General features: G+C 39.8%; 1 protein-coding gene across 5 annotated transcripts; it reads right to left on the reverse strand.

Moving 5' to 3' along the window:
* Positions 1–1,019: 1,019 nt before the first annotated feature.
* On the reverse strand, positions 1,020–15,962 carry LOC109868378 (leukemia inhibitory factor receptor). Of its 5 annotated transcripts, XR_004204960.1 has the most exons (20): positions 15,041–15,743; positions 14,575–14,776; positions 14,289–14,458; positions 14,015–14,168; positions 13,661–13,915; positions 13,377–13,503; positions 13,062–13,192; positions 12,819–12,955; positions 12,573–12,726; positions 12,356–12,417; positions 7,887–8,265; positions 7,261–7,362; positions 6,990–7,163; positions 6,735–6,860; positions 6,560–6,653; positions 4,543–4,609; positions 2,808–4,428; positions 1,784–2,548; positions 1,602–1,673; positions 1,020–1,383 (listed from the first exon to the last, which is right to left on the reverse strand). XR_004204960.1 is itself a non-coding variant. In XM_020457881.2 (18 exons), exons 3-18 carry the CDS (start codon positions 14,639–14,641, stop codon positions 3,973–3,975), a joined length of 2,688 nt encoding a protein of 895 aa, XP_020313470.1. In that variant the 5' UTR covers positions 14,642–14,776; positions 15,041–15,171; positions 15,899–15,962; the 3' UTR covers positions 3,828–3,972. The 5 variants fall into 5 exon arrangements, 4 of the variants coding, with proteins under 4 accessions (XP_020313470.1, XP_031658378.1, XP_020313471.1 ...); XM_020457881.2 differs by lacking the exons at positions 1,020–1,383; positions 1,602–1,673; positions 1,784–2,548 and adding an exon at positions 15,899–15,962 and having other exon boundaries at positions 3,828–4,428; positions 13,377–13,521; positions 14,289–14,473; positions 15,041–15,171; XM_031802518.1 differs by lacking the exons at positions 1,020–1,383; positions 1,602–1,673; positions 1,784–2,548 and adding an exon at positions 15,899–15,959 and having other exon boundaries at positions 3,828–4,428; positions 15,041–15,171.
* Between the last annotated feature and the right edge of the window lie 4,863 nt (positions 15,963–20,825).

The raw sequence follows: 20,825 nt of genomic DNA on the forward strand, positions 1-20,825 counted from the left end.
CTGCTCTGGCTAGAGCAGGCCCGCCTCCAACTCTTCAGGACCAGTCAGAAGACCAACACGACGAGACTCCACCTACATTATTCTGTGTATACATTCTGCTGTAAACTCTGGCTAAGCAGCCTAATTAGCTGACTCCTGACAGAGCCATATTTTTAGGTCCGTGCACGTTTAAACTGCAGGACAAGATATCTCTGACTTTAAATAAACTGCCTTTTTGCTACACCTGATTCCACTCTGTCCAGCGTCGTTGTTTTGCACTCCCTCTCCTGTATGTGATCACCAACACTAACTATTTTCTTGCTTATTGTGCAGTGGAGGATAAAAATACCTGTATGTCTATGGATGTGTAGATAGCTTTGTAGCCGATCTGTGTACAGACCCTAAAACATTTGGTATACAAATTAGTTCAGAACCTAGCTATGAACCTCAGCTATCATAGCCAACTTCAAAACTGTCTGAATGACATTAATGAAGCCTATGGATTGAGTAGAATAATATAACTTTGTTCCAAAGAAGTCATATATACATGTAGTTATTCCCATGCATGAGATCCCCACATTGTAGCCTGTACATTTAATATATTCACTGATCATGTACTCTACTGTGGCAAATACAGTACAGTACAGTTCAGGTATGAATGTCAGATTATTTTTCAGTCATATCCAATACCAGGTGCATAAAATTCCAGTCTTTGAATGATGCTGTGTATGTATGTATGTATGTATTACAATGATACACTTCAACAGTGTTTACCAGTCTTGGTCCTGGGACATCAATGGTTACACATTGTAACTATGAAATTAACTAGTTAAATCATGTTTCTAGTCTAAGGTTGATTTGTAATTCATATACACACAAATATATATATATATTTTTAAATGTACACCACTTCCTATGCATCATGTACATTCTCAAACCGGTTCATCTCAATATCTAATTTCCATCATCTGCATTGATCTGATAAACACAGGATAGGTGTAGTATTTCATCAAATGAAAGACTTCATTTTAACCAGTAGAAAATGTGAAACCCTTTATTGAAAGAAGTTAATTGTCCAAGTGTTATAAACATAATTGTAATATTATAAATACATGTTCAATCTGTAGTTCAATGCACATCTGTTGTGCATTATAAAAACAGAGGAAGAAATAGGTGGTGAGAGAGGTGTAAAAGGGAAAGAGGTAAGAACATAGGAGCTGGGAAGGCAGCATATGATTAATGAATCACAGTGCTACCATAATTTTCTCTCAGTTAATCACAATTAAACAATAGTGTCTCCTAACCAGCCTTGGGCTCCCAGTCAGCCCAAAGGTTATCTTTAGAGAGGGTGAGGTGGCGATGACGGGACTGGGGGTTGGCATCCTCTCTCACATCAAAACATACCTGCACACGAGAGACAGATGGAGAGATAGAATAAACATTTTTTAAACATTTTTAAAACCCAAGGCTTAAACCTGCTAACACTGTCAGTCATCATAATCATCAGGTGGAAATGCAAAACTGACCTTGGATCATTAACTCTGGTACAACTGAATCTCTATTTCAGTGTAAAGAATCTCTTCAATAATATTTCCTGTTGACCTGACAAAGTGAGCTCTCACCTCTGATCATGCTGTGCCCTCTAAGTAGCCAGTTCAGATGCGGGAGGGGTTCACTGACACAGCTGATATAACCTAGAGGATATAGGGAGAAGGGGAGAGAGGGATGAAGTGAAGGAGAGAGACTGTTGAGAAAATAAGGTAGTTAAAGAGAGTATTCAACAGGAATCTGTGTGTGGCCTTACCTGGTGCCCACACTAGGTGGCTGCAGAGTACTTTATGCTGAAAAACATGGACAAACAATTTCTAGAAATAATGAATTGTCTTACTATTCTCGATGGTTGGCCCTCTTGTCTATACTTTTAAGGTGGAAGGAGCCACAGTTATACACCTGAGCCTGCTTACTGCACAACGCAATCCATCAATCATACTGATACATGTGTGGGTTATAGGGTGTCTAATTGTTGAAACTTTTTTCAATATGGATTACTTAAAATAGCCTGTTTTGTTTTTGTACAGACATCACACCCTTACCTAAACAGCACCATCACCTGAGAAGTAGAAATCAAAGAGAGAAACTGGGAATTGAATAACTGCAGTTGACATAGCTAAGTAAATGGAAGAATACTCTTATTGCAATGTGGATGGCTCTTAAAAGAGCCTTTGGTTGTGCAGTGTAGTTTATGGTGTTGCCAGGGAACAGAACCCTCTTCAAAGAAGTAGGTGAAGATCTCCCGCACATGGAATGCCTCTCTTGCTGCGTTGTTGGACCCCATCCTTGAAACATCCTGCAGGGCACCAGACTTCTCCTCTGGCACACACCGGCGAGCTGCAGATCCCTTCCTGGTCCTCGTGTCCATCCTCATGAAGTTACGCAGGACACAGGTAGCCTTCACACACCTGAATTCCTCCAGGAGGCAGTCCCAGATGGCCCTGGTCACTCAACCTTGCAGTTCCCTACACGGTAACTGTAGGCAATCGTTTTGAAGGAATCTCCATTTACAAGATATCTGTAGGAATATGGAAGATAATGTCATTATTAGACTTTTACATCACCAGGTCATTGTGGATTACTAAAGTATAATATCCCTTACAACAAAGCATGAGAACATTGAAGTGATTGATGCATGGGCACACACATGTGCACACACATGTGCATGTGTAGCATGTGACAATAACAGGATCATAACAAGGATAGCATCACAAATGAATACCACTCGAAGCTTAATGATGAGTTGATCATTTGAAGGCAAAAACAAAAATGTGCACCCCTTTGAGTCCCCAGGACCAGGACTGAGAACCACTGCTCTTCATTGGGACCTCTTCATCCGTAGACAGGCTTTCAGAGCTCTCTTCATCTGAGGACAGAAAAACTCACAAGAAACAGACTTCATTATACTGAAATTACACTGCACTGAATATTATGTTACTTTTACCTCCGTCCTCACTTCTAGGGACTAGAACTACACAAAATAACCTGCCCTATCCAGAATAACCTACTCTCTCACTTTGAAAGTTGGGGCTGCTAAAAATGATCCTTTCACCCTCCTCCATGGCATTTTGAGTTTTTTTTTGTGATAAATACATCAAGATAGCCCAACTAATATGAAGTTGGGTAACGTAGCCCAACTAATATGAAGTTGGGTAACGTTAACTGGTGACATTTAATTCGCTTAACAGTATGTCTAGCTAGCCAACTAGCTAGCTCATTTGAGTTAGCCTGCACTGTAACAATTTTTATTTGTTTTACATTTTCGAAATGTATTTACCTTACTTACTTGAATAGGTTCTCCCAGCCATGTCGATAATTGGAAACGTTTGATAATTGTAAAAGTTTGTCACCAGAGCGTTTTAGACCATATTACAATTGAACTATTTACCCATTTAATAACCAGACCTTCATACAAATTTGCTATGCTGAATTCTTGACGCACAATCGAACGTGCTTCTATATGCTGCCAGCAAAAAAGCCGGTGTGAAATAGCTAGTTAAAATTAGTTGGGTGAGCGCTAGCGTTTCGATCGGTGACGTCACTCGCTCTGAGACTAGAAGTAGTTGCTCCCCTTGCACTGTAAGGGGTAACGGTGCTTCGAGGGAGACTGTTGTTGATGTGTGCAGAAGGTCCCTGGTTTGGGCGAAGAGAAAGACAGAAGCAACACTTACTGTTACATAAGTACTCATCCTGTATCTATCAAAACATTTCCGCTGTCATCTAAATATTTCACATAAAGCAACATATCAAGTCATCAGAGAGAAGTGCATTTAAATAAATACAGGTACAGCAGTTCATTATTTCTGTTTGATAAGCCACTTTTATTTCCAGCAGTGCAATCATGGCCCAATCAAAATCTTAATTGGTGGTCTTAGCTGTGTTTGTGCTGGAACAAAAATATGAATTGAGTGGAGCTGAAGGAAATAGGGCTGCCCAGAAGCTCTACTCCTGGAGAGGAGAGCTGTCTTCTATGTGACACTGGAACTTGTAACCCCGGGAATCAGTCTCAAAGGGCACATAAGACATGGTGTTGTGTAGTTCAGGGTTAGGACAGGAGAAAGAGTTCATATCCGGCTCATATCCCACAGACTGTCCCATATCTAAACTAGCCTGTACTTCTAGGTTGTATGAGGGGTTCTGAATTACTGTGCCTGAGAGTTGAGAGAATGGGGTCGCCATCGTGTGAGGAGAGAAGGTGAAGTGTCCTAAAGTGGTCTTGGTGAGGAGCTGGTTGTAGTATACATGCAGAGCTGGGACATCGGAGTTTGTGTTGGTTAAGGCACCCTTTCCAGCATTGTTATCTAGTACAGCTTCTCCAGACTGCTCTCGGTTACACACTATATCAATCTCACTGGGTTGACATGGATCCACATAGAGGATTTGGCGGCCATTGCTCTCCTGGAAAACAAGAAAAACGTTCATATCAGGATATACTCTACCTGCAGCAAGTACTGCTTTCTAGTCTAGAGTGCTTATATGCAAAAACAAGATGGAGTTGGACCGAGGACCTACCAGTGGTGTCAACCATTCCTCCTTCCATACTGGCTTTGGAATTTTAGGATACAGGTTCTCTTTCACACTGTTGACATGAAGAAAATAAATGGTTGATAAAATAGTCATATGGACAGGTCCTGGAAAAAATAACAGACAGTGGGATGGGCACTGTCTTTAACAGCATTTTATGACAAACATATCATAAATATTTTCAAGAGCAGTTTGTAACATTGCAAAAATCTGAAACTTGTTTGTCCAAAAATGATGCAGAAAAGCTAATCCATGCTTTCGTCACTTCAAGATTAGACTGCTGTGAGACCAGGCTGTACTGAAATGCTCTACTCTCCGGCTACACTTCTGGTCATCTATGAACATTTGAACATCTTGAAGAACAATCTTGCCTAAATGGCCATGTACTCTTACAATCTCCACCCGGCACAGCCAGAAGAGGACTGGCCACCCCTCTGAGCCTGGTTCCTCTCTAGGTTTCTTTCTAGGGTCCTTCCTTTCTAGGGAGTTTTTCCTAGCCACCGTGCTTCAATATCTGCATTGCTTCCTCTTTGGGGTTTTAGTCTGAGTATTTGTATACTAACGTTGTGACAACTGCTGATGTAAAATGGGCTTTGGGTCATTCCACCTTAAAAAGCACATCTCAGATTGTTCTGAAATCGTTTCTGTTGTTAGAGACAGACAATATTAGTATTCCTGCAACATTGTTTTGTAAAAATATAATTTGATCTCCGAAAAATTGAGCTAAATGATTGCATACAAATTGCCCATTTGAATTGATAGGATTCATATATTATTCAATATAGTACCTAACATCATATTTAGACCAAACGTCTTTCTAACAATGAGATTGACATGAGGAATCCAAAGGAACGGTCAAAAGTCACCTACAGACACCCCACACCAATCCCAAACCAACAGGTATATATTATCAGTTCTCTGTGTCTGACTAGTTGTATGGAGCTGCAGCTCTGAGTGTTGTTTCTTCATCCTATGTAATGTATTCTCAGTGAATTTGGTAATGTTTTTTCCCCCTGTTCAGAGAAATTAGTCATTGAAGTTGTTAGGTTTCTGTCCCATCCTATATTCTCATATTACTGGTTTCTGACCACTAGATGCTGCTGTTCCTATTATTAGGTGAAAAAGTTAGAAGATCCCCCCTGAATGTTAAAGGGAGTTCACCCAAATTACAAAATGATATTGGTTTCTTTACCCTGTAAGCAGTCTATTGGCAAACGTTGACAGCAACCCATGCTTTGTTTTTTTTGGGCCAATGTTTCATATGTTAACTTTTGGCATTTGTGACACAAATCCAATGCAAGTAAATGGTACCTATATTAGCATTTTCACACTTCAAATCATCCTAAAGTATCTAAAAATGTATTGTGTAACTCAAATGATGTTACTTGGTTGGTTCTTAAAAATACAATTTTTAAAAATCACCTAATAGCAGGAATAGCACCCTCTACTAGTCAGAACCCGGTAATATCAGAATACAGGATGGGACAGAAACCTAACAACTTCCATGATTAATTTCTCTGAACAGCGGGAAAAAAAACATTACCAAATTTACTGAGAATATATTACATAGGATGAAGAAACAACACTCTGCAACTCCATACAACTAGTCAGACATAGTGAACTGATACTGTATACTCGTTGTTGGGTTGGGATGGGCTGGTGTGGGATGTGCAGGGTCCATAGGTGGCTTTTGACCATTCATTGTTAGAAAACAAAGTTTGGTCCAAATCAGATGTTAGGTTCTATATTTATTAAATATTTTTTGAATCCTATAAATTCAAATTTACATGCAAACAGTTAAGCTTTATTTCTCAGATATGTAATTATATTTGAACAAAATAATGTTGCACAAATGCAAATCTTATCTGTTTCTAACTACAGAAACAATTACCGAACAATCTGAAATGGTGGGTGTCTTGGCTTTCTGAAATGACATGGAACAACCCACTTTATAAAATACATTTGATTGATTGATTGGTTGACATGACAGTAAACATGTTCCTACCATTTCCAGTTTCTGTAGCATAAGATGGTGACCAGAGCGAGGAGACAGGCAGCTGAACCCAGGGAAATGATCATCACTGTGATCAACTGATCAGCTGTGGAATGAAGTCAGAAAGTTACAGCTTTTTACAAAGCAGCAGCAATAAAAATACACAACCGAATAGGTCAGGACATACTCTGGGGGTTCATCTGGAGGAAGACTGGTGAAGAGTCTCCGCCCTCCCCTACTGATGTGAGGGCCTTCACTATGAATCTGTAGGAGCTGACGGGTATGCCTGTCAGATTCTTGGCCCCAGGCTCAACTGGCCATCATAGCAGGCAATGATCCAAAAAGAAGAAAGGGGGAAAAAAAGAAAGCAGGAAGATATGATTAAATTTTAATCAATTTGTCTCCGAATACTGTAAATCTTCTCTGGGCATGTGTTCCATACCTGTAGTGACATTGAAAGTTCTTGTGCTGGAAGGATGGGAAGTATCCAAGTAGTATATGATGTAACCATGAATGAACGCCGTCTGATTCTCCGGGGGAATAGCAGTCCAGGAGATCAGAACTGTGTCCAAACCATGCTGTTCTGCAGCCAACCTCTGAATCGGTTCTTTTGGAACTATGTAGCAAAGATAGAGATGGATGGTCAAATACTATAGCAAGAGGAAAGAGAATGAAGAATTCTGGATTTATAAGTCAGAAGAGTGGATACTTACGGCACTCTTTTACATAGCCCTCCCTTCTCTCCCATAGCTCTGGAGCCCCTGGAGTACAGGCAAAGATGGAGAGTGTGTACCTCACCCCCTCTTCAAAGCTAGCTGGGTGTGAGAAACCGCAACAAGGGCATGAAGGTATACATATTCTTCACGAACCAAACTCCAAAGGTATTACAATAACTATTAAAAAGCATTTACCTTGTGACATGGCGTTTGAGCAATTTCAGCCTGACCTGGGTTCAAATACTATTTCAAATATCTCAATTACTTTCACATACATTTTGAAGTAAGTATTCAGATATTTTTTATTATAAAAGACAAGTAGTTGAATATTGGAAGGTATCTGGAAATACACAAATATACTGACAAAAAACAACAACACTCCCATGCATTTAACCCAGGTATAAGAAAATAGTATTTAAAAATAATTACTTGAAAACACTTTCAAATAGTAGGCTATTTAATGGACATAATTTCCAAATACTTTCAAATACTGCCAATAGAAGTAGCAGATTCGGGAGACATTATTTAAAAATACTCAACTACACAGGAAATAAGTATTTAAATAACAAATTTTTTGAACCTAGATCTCATTTCAACATCCCCTTACTGAGATGGCATCTTACCTGATTGGATTCTGGCCCTGGTTATACCAGCTGGTACCTTCACCCACTCCACTCTGCATTTTTTATGTGTGGGACACCAGTCCACCACGTAGCCACAGCTAGAATTGGGGCTAGCGGACCAGGATAGGTTAAACCCACCATCACTGCCAACAATTTTCATGGAGCTTTTACTTCTGTGAGGAAGTCTAGGAATAATGATGATCGAGGGAAGGGAGCTGCCAGCAGAGTTTTTGGCTGTAACTGTGACCCTATGCCCCTCATCAGTGGATCGATCACTGATGAGAAAGTCATTCTGAGGTGGATGGAGAATTGTCTCCTGCCTTCCCCAGGTCACCTCATAGTCCTTGATCTGCCCATGACTCTGATTCACTGTAAGGGGCTAAAGAGAAAGGGATGAATATCATCATCTATTTGATATAATTCATAGTGGGCTCCAAATTACTGGCACCCCTGACTAGTAATGCACAAACAATACTTAAAAAATATAAACAATATAATTAAATCTAATTTTATTTGTCACATACACATTAGCAGATGTTAATGCGAGTGTAGCGAAATGCTTGTGCTTCTAGTTCCGACAATGCAGTAATAACCAACAAGTAATCTAACTAACAATTCCAAAACTACTGGCTTATACACACAAGTGTAAGGGGATAAAGAATATGTACATAAAGATATATGAATGAGTGATGGTACAGAGCGGCAAAGGCAAGATACAGTAGATGGTATCGAGTACAGTATATACATATGAGATGAGTATGTAAACAAAGTGGCATAGTTAGTGGCTAGTGATACATGTATTACATAAAGATGCAGTAGATGATATAGAGTACAGTATATACAGTGCCTTGCGAAAGTATTCGGCCCCCTTGAACTTTGCGACCTTTTGCCACATTTCAGGCTTCAAACATAAAGATATAAAACTGTATTTTTTTGTGAAGAATCAACAACAAGTGGGACACAATCATGAAGTGGAACGACATTTATTGGATATTTCAAACTTTTTTAACAAATCAAAAACTGAAAATTATTCAGCCCCCTTAAGTTAATACTTTGTAGCGCCACCTTTTGCTGCGATTACAGCTGTAAGTCGCTTGGGGTATGTCTCTATCAGTTTTGCACATCGAGAGACTGACATTTTTTCCCATTCCTCCTTGCAAAACAGCTCGAGCTCAGTGAGGTTGGATGGAGAGCATTTGTGAACAGCAGTTTTCAGTTCTTTCCACAGATTCTCGATTGGATTCAGGTCTGAACTTTGACTTGGCCATTCTAACACCTGGATATGTTTATTTTTTAACCATTCCATTGTAGATTTTGCTTTATGTTTTGAATCATTGTCTTGTTGGAAGACAAATCTCCGTCCCAGTCTCAGGTCTTTTGCAGACTCCATCAGGTTTTCTTCCAGAATGGTCCTGTATTTGGCTCCATCCATCTTCCCATCAATTTTAACCATCTTCCCTGTCCCTGCTGAAGAAAAGACGGCCCAAACCATGATGCTGCCACCACCATGTTTGACAGTGGGGATGGTGTGTTCAGGGTGATGAGCTGTGTTGCTTTTACGCCAAACATAACGTTTTGCATTGTTGCCAAAAAGTTCAATTTTGGTTTCATCTGACCAGAGCACCTTCTTCCACATGTTTGGTGTTTCTCCCAGGTGGCTTGTGGCAAACTTTTAAAAAACACTTTTTTGGATATCTTTAAGAAATGGCTTTCTTCTTGCCACTCTTCCATAAAGGCCAGATTTGTGCAATATACGACTGATTGTTGTCCTATGGACAGAGTCTCCCACCTCAGCTGTAGATCTCTGCAGTTCATCCAGTGTGATCATGGGCCTCTTGGCTGCATCTCTGATCAGTCTTCTCCTTGTATGAGCTGAAAGTTTAGAGGGACGGCCAGGTCTTGGTAGATTTGCAGTGGTCTGATACTCCTTCCATTTCAATATTATCGCTTGCACAGTGCTCCTTGGGATGTTTAAAGCTTGGGAAATCTTTTTGTATCCAAATCCGTCTTTAAACTTCTTCACAACAGTATCTCGGACCTGCCTGGTGTGTTCCTTGTTCTTCATGATGCTCTCTGCACTTTTAACGGACCTCTGAGTCTATCACAGTGCAGGTGCATTTATACGGAGACTTGATTACACACAGGTGGATTGTATTTATCATCATTAGTCATTTAGGTCAACATTGGATCATTCAGAGATCCTCACTGAACTTCTGGAGAGAGTTTGCTGCACTGAAAGTAAAGGGGCTGAATAATTTTGCACGCCCAATTTTTCAGTTTTTGATTTGTTAAAAAAGTTTGAAATATCCAATAAATGTCGTTTCACTTCATGATTGTGTCCCACTTGTTGTTGATTCTTCACAAAAAATACAGTTTTATATCTTTATGTTTGAAGCCTGAAATGTGGCAAAAGGTCGCAAAGTTCAAGGGGGCCGAATACTTTCGCAAGGCACTGTACGTATACATATGAGATGAATATTGTAGGGTATGTAAACATTGTAAACATTATATTAGGTAGCATTGTTTAAAGTGGCTAGTGATATATTTTACATAATTTCCCATCAATTCCCATTATTAAAGTGGCTGGAGTTGAGTCAGTGTGTTGGCAGCAGCCATATAATTATAGAGAAACTCAAAATACCAACATGTGAGAAATACTGTACTTTTTATTAATGTTTCAATGGAACCAACCAAAATCATTCAATTATTTAATACAAAATAAATGTAATCAAAATCAAGGTTTCATAATTATTGGCACTCCTCATTTAGTACTTAGTGCAACCACCTCTGGCAATGATCACAGCATGGAGTCTTTTCCTGTAATGTTTGACAAGGAACATATTTGGAGGGATTTCGGACCATTCCTCTATGCAGATCCTTTCAAGATCCTTCACATTCTTGGGTTTGCGCTTATCAACTGCCCTCTTCCACTCAGCCCACAGGTTTTCTATTGGATTGAGGTCCGGCGACAGAAACATTTGTGTGTGGATCTTGAGGTATGTTTCGGGTCATTGTCTTGTTGGAAAATCCACTTACGGCCAAGTCCCAGCCATCTGGCAGAGGAAACCAGATTGTCAGCCAAAATTGCCTGATACTTAGTAGAATTCATTATGCCATCAATCTTAACCAGTGCCCCTGGACCTCTGGAATTAAAACAGCCACAAAACATCACTGACCCCCCTCCATATTTCACCGTGGGTATGAGGTGCCTCTCCTTGTATGCATCTCTGTTTTGACGCCAAACATGCCGATGCTGTATATGACCAAAACGTTCAATTCTGGTCTCATCTGACCAGAGCACCTTCTTCCATTCATAATTTAAATGACGTTTGGGAAACTCCAAGCGGTTGCGTCTGTGTCTTGGGGTCAGAAAGGGCTTTCTTCTGGCAACCCTTCCAAAGAGCCTGTGAGGTGGCGTCTGATGGTGCTTTTTGAAACCTGGTGACCCCAAGACGCCACCAAGGCCTGCAATTCTTTCACAGTGATTCTTGGGGATTTTGTTGTTTCTCACTATCCTCCTCCCTATCCTGGGGGGCAAAATGTATTTGCGTCCTCTACCCTTGAAGTTTTCAACTGTTCCATATCTTCTGAGTTTTCTAATAATTGCCCTGACAGTGCTCAGTGGTATATTCAATCGTTTGTGGATCTTCTTGTAGCCATTACCAGATTTATGAAGGTCTATGACCATAGGTCTCTTTTGAACTGCTAGTTCTATTGTTTTCTTCATGTTGTTGGATGACAGCGTTATATTGCATGTGTGTTACCTCTTTTTTTATACCCTAGTGAAACAGGAAGTGATGTAATGGCTCAATATAGTTCCTTAAAACTAAGATAAACTTAAATAAGTGGAATTTAATTAGTGGTTTAATTTTGGTAGATGTTATTTACAATTATCTTTAAAGGTGCCGTTAATTGTGAAACCTTGATTTGGAGGACATTGATTTTTAACTAAATTAATATATTATTTTGGTTGGTTCCATTGAAACATTAATCAAGTACAGTATTTCTCACATGTTGGTATTTTGAGTTTCTCTATAATTATGTTGTTTATATTTGTTTAAGCATTGTTTGTGCATTGCCAGTCAAGGGTAAGGTCATTTTGGAGCCCACTGTATCTATTAAAGTCTTGATTATCAGCCCAGTCCGCTAATGTGCTATACTTAAGCAATAAGGCCCGAGGGGGTGTGGTATATGGCCAATATACCACGATTAAGGGCTGTTCTTAGGCACAATGCAAAGCGGAATGTCTGGATACAGCCTTTAGCCGTGGTATATTGGCCATATACCACAAACCCCAAGGTGCCTTATTGCTATTATAAACTGATAACCAACGTAAAACATAAATGTTTTGTTATACCCGTGGCTGTCAGCCAGTCAGCATTCAGGCCATAAACCACCCAGTTTATAATGTAGTATGACCAATAGCACATAATGTATACTATATAGTGTACACAATCTTCAAAACTTACTTTCCATAGTATCATGGTTTGGTTCCCTTCAATCTGCATCCATACATCTAACATTTCAGGAACTGGGGACAAAAAGAAGACACATGATGACATAACAATTGTGAACTTTATGTAATCAAATACAATCCACACATACGGTGTGTGTTTGAACTGTCTTCCTTTTTACCCGCTTTTAAAAACGTGTGTCCATGTAGCTGCATGTGGATTGGATACTCACTGTCCTCCTCGGTTTTGAAGGTGCTACCTTTGCTCCAGTCACCCCATTTCCAGAAGTGCTGTTTCAATCCACAACACACCTGCACTGTGTATGTCTGGGCAGGTGCTAGGCCATGTAAAACTACTGACCTAAGACCTATGCCAGAAAAGTTCCTCTGTGAATAGAGTGTAAATGGGCATAGCATTAGTATTACCTAGTTAATAACTCTATTGTCCATTGTATTGTATGTGTCCTACTGTAACTTACCACGTCTATGTGCCCACTATGGTTCAGCTGTACTTGGCAAACCATTAATAGTATATGGTACTGCGGTCTTTCCCACTGCCACTGAACACTGGCATTCACACCTGAAGCCACCACTTCCATGGGAGCTAGTAAACGCACTGGAAGATAGAACCTCAACATTCAATGGCCTTGTAAATCAATATACTAAGAGTAAGGAATAGATTCATATGCAGTGTGTGAGGAGCTGCTATCACACCACTGTACCTCTTTTCTTCAGGTCTGCTGTGTCTCTGAGCTCCAGTGTGCCGAGCGGGTTTCTGGCAGTCAATGTCCAATTCCTCTCCCCCTGATCCACTCGTACTGTTTGGTAGCAGTTTGTTCTGTTTGGACAAGCTCTGAAGAATACATGGACAGAGAATGTCACCTCCAGTGATTATTACACAATAATACTAACAATATCATGGCCTGGGTAGTACTCTAGCCTGATAAAGACAGCTTGCTGTTGAACTGTTGGTGAATAAATTATTGCATTGGAGCTACTAGAGTGTGTGGCTTTTCCTTTTTGTTATAGTACTGTACCTTCCATTCAGGTCATAACGAGTCATCCTCTGTTTAGTCAGGTTGGTGGCCCTCCCTGTGTCCCAGTGACACTCCACTGACTCCAGGTCCCGGGTCTCACACACAAGGTTCCTGTCCCCAGGGGGGTCTGGGGGGATTATAGGATCTATATGTTTGAACACATCCCATATCTATTATGATTACATTCAAATGATGCTGTAAACTGTACAGTATGGCAAGGAACTACAGAGCTGTTTAGCTGCTTAGATTGGTAAGAGGGAGGCTTACAAGAAGTTTATACTTACATCCCACGTAAACACAGGTGCCATACAGAGGTGAATTACAATAGACATTGATGCAACTGGGCGGAGAGGGAGACTGCATATGCACCACCATGGCATAACTCTGGTCAATGATGTGGGTGGTGTTCATTAGAATGTTGTTGTATTTCATGTATTCAAGTCTCTGCCCTGGCCCAAGAATACAGCAGAAAGTAAAGTTGCTATCGACCTGAACCACGCTGCTTTTTGGAAAAACCTGTGGATGTGATGAGGCCCTCCCTGCAGAAAAAAAATAAGGTTACGGATGTGAAGGAAGAACATTGTTTGTGTGTACTGTGTATACATGCCTGAGTGTGTCATTTAAATAAAAACACCAACCAGTGATGGTCAGTAGGGGGCTCCATTGACTGGTGTAGTTCTGGTATCGGGAGCGGAGTCTGACTGAGTGGGAGGTGCACTCTAGGGGTAAAGCCGAGGTCCAACTCCAGTGGTATTTCCTGCTGGCGAGGGCTTGTCTCACATCCACAGCTTCCTGAGGACATCAACACCCACAACCAGCCACTCATACTTCTATATAGTAACCTTGGAATTGTGTCCGGTGGAAATAAGGTCCATAGTAGTAATGTGCATAATTGATTTGGCAAACACTCACACTGTGTACTTCAGTCATATTGACTGTTAAGAGAACCTCCACATCATAAATCAGTTTGTCCGGTACTCTGGAGGAAGATGGGTCATCTTCCCATGTTACAGATATCCTCTGGTCTTTTAGGTCATAATTCACACTCACATTCTGAGGTCCAGAAAGCAGGACACCTGGAGCTACATAGGTATAGCCTGTTACAGTATGCATGATGACAATGCAATTCAACATCACATACTGTACAGTTCTGTATCAGTCAAAAAATATTGATAAAATTATAACGTTTTGGACTTACCATCTTGACCATTTTGTTCTTGGAGGCTTGAGAGGAACAGTGAAGCCCATAGCAGGAAAACCAACATGATGTTACTCCAATAAAATATGCTGTGGTGAGGTGTTGGTCTATAGTCAGCCTCAGTAGTTTCTGGTCGGGATAGTTGTTGGGTTTGCCCATAGACATAGTTGGTTGTTTAGCAACAAAACCAAAGCGTGTGCAACTATGGGGCAAAACAGACGGGGTTGGCTTAGATTCTTGACAACAAGTAAACTTTTCGTCTCCAATGTTTATTGAAAACATAATTACAATTGCACAATGAGCACATATTTGTTAATTATTTATGTATTTTATTTTATTTTTAATTACACTTTTTTACACTTAGTTGTTGGTTAGCTAGCTAGCAATAATGGAATTGACATTCAATCAGTCAAAACAAGACATGGTATCAAGAACAAGCTGAAACTAGCTAAAAAGAGTCACTTACAATTCCTCACATGGTTGTTGGTAGCTATTTGGCCATCCAGAATCACAACTCAAGACTGTCATGCCCCATTGAAGAGTGCGCTTCGTTTTCGTAACGTTGTCAGCTAACCCACTATACCATGAGTTTGTATCCTCAGAAAAAAAATATTAAAGTGTGGTTCATTTAGGCTGACCAACGTGCTGTACTACAAAGATATACAGCTTGGCAAAGCGTTGGGAACTGGAGAAGTTGTTAGGGGGAGGTCTTTCTTGTAAAAGCAATGTGGAAAAAAACATGTTTGGCATATTGACATTTTTCTCCAGGCTGACGTTTTTCTTGCTAAATCGTTCAGTGAAAACATTATACAATACAGGAAATCCTATCTATCATGAAAGTCATAGGATCAGACTGATTTTTAGACATAAAGAAAAGGTTGAGAAAGCGAAACCCCTCTCTCATCGGCTGACAGATTGCTATAACACATTATGTGATTAGCCGATACGTAAATTACTTAACCGAGGTAAAAACAGTTTCAAGTTGGATATTCGCGCTTTCAAACCACTTGAGCCACAGACTCCAAATAAGTGTCATGCTGTTGGAAAAATTGCGCACAACATTGCACAGGTCTTATATTCCCGATTTGGACATTAATTCGCTTTCCAAAGCTAATAAACATGTGAGCAGCATTTTGTATTCCTAGTTTAATTCGGTAGGGAGCGTAAACAAAGTACAACGTTCTTTTAAATTCGAATTTCAATAGCTCCTTGGTCATGTGACCTACTGACTTCAAACAAAGCGTAACACGTTATAAATAATATCAAATATCAATGCAATATGACAAATTAGCCATCCATTGTGTTATATCATAAATTGTCTTACATGTTACTAACCCAGTCAGTCTTTGGGCCATATCCAGGTTCTTGATCAGAGGCACACATGAAGCAGTTGTTGGCTTTGTTGAACTCTGAAATCATAGGCATGAACTGAACATATGGTTGTCTCACACAACTACATAACAATTAAGAATTTACATTTACTTTGAATTAAATGTCATTACATACCAGCCATTTCTTTTTGCAGTTGCTCCATGTGTTTTTGTGAAGGTTCTATGTCAATTTGGGAGGGGATGTTGGGGAAATTCTGTGCAACTTACTTGGCCAACTACACCAAAAAATAAGATTGAGTTTTTGACCTAATTGTCACATAACAGCTAACCCTTCATTATTGAAAATATAACTGTCAAACCTGCATTACAAAGACCCCACAGCTGAAGGTGTCCTGCTGCATGGTGTGAGTTATTTCCCCTCCTTTCCACTTTCCACCCAGTCGTCTTTCCATGGCAGGATCTTCTCATTTTGAAGTATTCTGTTTTTTATGTAAACATAATGGAATTCTGATTAGTTATATGCAAATTAATACACAGGACAAAATTGTATGTTGTTTTCTTTCTCACTATAATCTAGTAGAGGTAATTTCCTTTATGCCCCGTTCTACACACAGCCTAAATTATAGGCACTGAACCATTTACAGGACAATAATAAAAGTAGCATATAAGATCCAACCCTATCACAGAGTGAATAAATGTAGAGCGTTTGTAGACTTTAAGAAAAAAATATGAAGTGACAGTTTCATCAGTACGCGCTTAAAGAAAGTTATATCACATAGATCACAGATGACAGTGCCCACCAAATCTATGACAATAGAGAATGAACTGTAAGCACCAAAGTGTGTTAAAGTGTGTTTGTCAAAATAATATCTGAAAATGTCAGTTGTTGAACATAATACTTAAAGAAAGTCATATCACATAGATCACAGATGACAGTGCCCACCAAATCTATGACAATAGAGAATGAACTGTAAGCACCAAAGTGTGTTAAAGTGTGTTTGTCAAAATAATATCTGAAAATGTCAGTTGTTGAACATAATACTTATATTTGCAATAGCAATTTATGATACATGCAGTTGAGGAATATTCCATGTACCAACACTACATGTAGGACGGACATTCCCACATACAGTATACACATAAACAGAGGCATTTTTCAGCTATGATTTTACCACTCGGAATCTAGAATGGATATGACAATGGGACCAGCACAGGCCATAATACACCCTTACAACAATCTACGTCTTGATCTTCTTGACTTCTTATCTGGTAAACTGCTACTGGGGGTCAAGAAAAGAGCCCCAATTAGGGGTTAGTGTACTCCAGTAAAAAAGGCCTGGTTTAGATTAAAAACTATTGCTCTGTGTCTCCGTTCATAGGGGCATGAGAGACTAGTCAGTGGTAGAATTGAGTTGGCACTTTATTGGCCCAAACACCCACAGGCCCACAAGGTTGAGGTTACTCATGAATAGTAATTAGTATTTTTTATTTTTTTTGCATTGATGCAGTTTGTCTTCTAACTTGCGAAGAATAGGATCCAAAGTATCAGGTAGTATTTGTTTCCATATAGGAGGATGTCTCTCCTCATACCTCTGGCACTTTAGTCAGACTGCCAGACTGTGTCAAAACGTTATGATGGCCCATTGAGTTCCCATTGACTAAGCACCACAGAACATATCAATAGAGAATACACAGGTCACCTGCAGCAGGTCAAGCAAGTTCATTTAACATCTACTGATTTAGAACCAGAGTTACCACAAGTCAGCACAAAGACAACAGGAGTACTGCCTCCACTATCCAGCACCATTTCAACTTAAACATTTAAACAGCATCAAATCAATAATACATTAAAAACAAACTTAGATACCAATAACAATTTAGTTCCATCAATGTTGCTACATATCATGTGACTGTCCATGGTACTGACTTCTGTGTAAAACTGACTCTCCCTACTTGTAGACTAGTTGAAAGCCAATGCTATCCTTCTCTCATGTTTGCAGAACAGTCTATGGCTCTGTCATACAGTACACTTTAAGTTTCTGTTGTAATAGGCTAGTTGCAAGCATTTTAGCGAGGTAGCCTAAGTTCCTCGCATGGGCTACAATGAACTAGTTAATGTGAGCCTACTAGGTTACATATGGAACTTTAATCATTTCAGGTCAGTGGCACAACATATGCATTTATGGTTCAGATCAGAATTGACGTCATCACAGGCCTGTACAGAGAATTAAGGCCAAATCTCAATCCATGGCTTAGGAAAGAGGTTGATTTAGCAAGCTAGCTACTGCAGGACATCAACATAAGCTGACCAGAAACAGACATTTATTTCAGAAAATGACATTTTGCTGCACCAGGACAACCCACAGTTGAGCTCAGCACATCGCTGATTGGCAAAAACAAATTATGAAGGAAGGCCAAATTCTTGCTGACATCAATCATACGCTATGGCGGTAAAATGTTATACTCTTTTGGTTGAAGAAGCGTCAGATACATGGGCTACACATACTGAGACAGAGGGGCACTGTTTCCTCGCTCAATGATTTCTCCAGTGAGGTTCAGCCACTTGCGAATTGATGGAAAATTATGAACACAGATGAAATTGTATCTTTTTTTATTGGTCCAATAATTGGGGACGCCTGGCTTCCGTTGGCATCCATAAATACACACCACTGCTTAGGATTTTGACAACACGTAAGCTATATTTCTTCAATGTTTATAGAAAACAAATACATTGACCACTTTTCTCTCAAATAGATCATTACAGTTGGTTAGCTAGTGAATTTGAGCAATATTATCATTGACATGAAATCAGTCAAAACACTGTTGTGGGGAAAAAGTACCCAATTGTCTTGAGTAAAAGTATAGATTTATTTATGTGAATGTCAGCCAGTAAAATACTACTTGAGTAAAAGTATTTGGTTTTAAATATACTTAAGTGTCAAAAATGTAAATCACTTAAAATGAATTAGATTAAGCAAACAGACAGCAGCATTGTCTTGTTTTAAAAATTTACGGATATCCAGGGGCCCATTCCAACACTCAGATTATTTCCAAAAGATGCATTTATGTTTAGTGAGTCCGCCAGGCCAGAGGCATTAGGGATGACTGTGTGTGCATTGTACAATATTTAGTTGAGGTTTAGGGTTAGTGAAGGATTTTTTCCCCAAATACAATGCTTTCAGTTTTAGAGCTGCAGTTTGTCCTAAATACTTTTAAGTGTTGCAGGGATTTAATTCGCTGTAGTAGCTGATGTGTATAGTGTTAAATCATCCACATACATACATACACACTGGCTTTACTCAAAGCCAAGGCATGTCATTAGCAAAGTTTGAAAAAGGGGCCTAGACAGCTGCCCTGGGGAATTCCTGATTCTACCTGGATTGTTGGAGGCTTCCATTAAATAGAGCAGGGGGGTGCAATGCCGCATATGTTTTTCCATCAGCAGACTATGATACTGTCACACCCTGATCTGTTTCACCTGTCTTTGTGCTTGTCTCCACCCCCTCCAGGTGTTGCACATCTGGCCCCATTATCCCTTGTTTATCCCCATTATACCTGTTTTTTGTCTGTTGCCAGTTCGTCTTGTCTTACCAGCGTGCCTTCCCGTGTTCCTGTTAAGTTCTGTTTCCGAGTTTTTCCCGGTTCTGACCATCCTGCCTGCCCTGACCCCGAGCCTGCCTGCCGTCATGTACCTGCCTGACTCTGACCTGATTACAAACCTGAGCCTGCCTGCCGTCCTGTACCTGCATGATAGATCATGTCAAAAGCTGCATTGAAGTCAAACAAAAGTCTACTATAGTGCCTTGTTGCAAACAGGATGCATGTTATTTATTAGGTTAGTATTGTGGAGTAACTACAATGTTGAACCATCCTCAGTTTTCTCCTATCACAGCCATTAAACTCAAACTGTTTTTAAGGTCACCATTGGCCACATGGTGAAATCACTCAGCGGTTTCCTTCCTCTCCGGCAACTAAGTTAGGAAGGACGCCTGTATCTTTTTGTAGTGATTGGGTGCTTTGATACACCATCCAAAGTGTCATTAATAACTAACCCATGCTCAAAGAGATATTGAAGGTATGTGTTTTACTACCAATAGGTGCCCTTATGTGCTAGGCATTGTAAAATCTCCCTGAGGGACCTCACAAACAATTGTATGTGTGGGGTACAGAGATGAGGCAGTCATTAAAAATTGTGAGAAAATATTGCACACAGTCCATGCAACTTATAACTTGTTAAGCACATTTTACTCCTGAACTTATTTAGGCATGCCATAAATGGGTTGAATACTTATTGACTCAATACATTTCAGCTTTACATTATTCATTTTTACAAGTTCGAGAAACATAATTCCTCTGACATTATGGGGTGTTGTGTGTTAAATTCAGTCTGTAACACAACAAAATGGTAAGTTGAGGGGTGTGAATAATTTCTCAAGGTATTGTAGTTTTTATTTTACCCCAATTATATTTTGTGTGATTATGAAAGCTCTTGAGGATTTCAGAAATGTATCATGTGTTGTACTATGTTGGATACCCCGAAAGAGGTTACAGAAGACGGAAATGCAGTGTCCCTCTTTTTTTCCTGAATTCACCTTGCTATAGTTCTGCTAGGTGCCATTTATGTCCAAAAATTAACAGGATAACAGTACTACAAGAACCAGAGTCCTGCCTATCATACATACAGGTGGTCCCTAATGTAAACTGGATATCCTTCCTTCTTTGGAAAAGCCTAGAAGAATGTCCCACTTTGTCCTATTTTCACCACTGTCCTATTTTAGCTAGCTACGGTTGGTAAAGCGTGACACAATTACAGAATTTTTACATTTTATAAGCTTAACATCAAAACACAAATAGCTATGTCACTGATATTACTGTATGCCTTGTGGTGTGAGCTTCCTGTTTGAAGTTTAAGATTAAGAT

Source organism: Oncorhynchus kisutch, linkage group LG23 (assembly GCF_002021735.2).
Source record: "Oncorhynchus kisutch isolate 150728-3 linkage group LG23, Okis_V2, whole genome shotgun sequence".
Classification (NCBI taxonomy): Eukaryota; Metazoa; Chordata; class Actinopteri; order Salmoniformes; family Salmonidae; genus Oncorhynchus; species Oncorhynchus kisutch.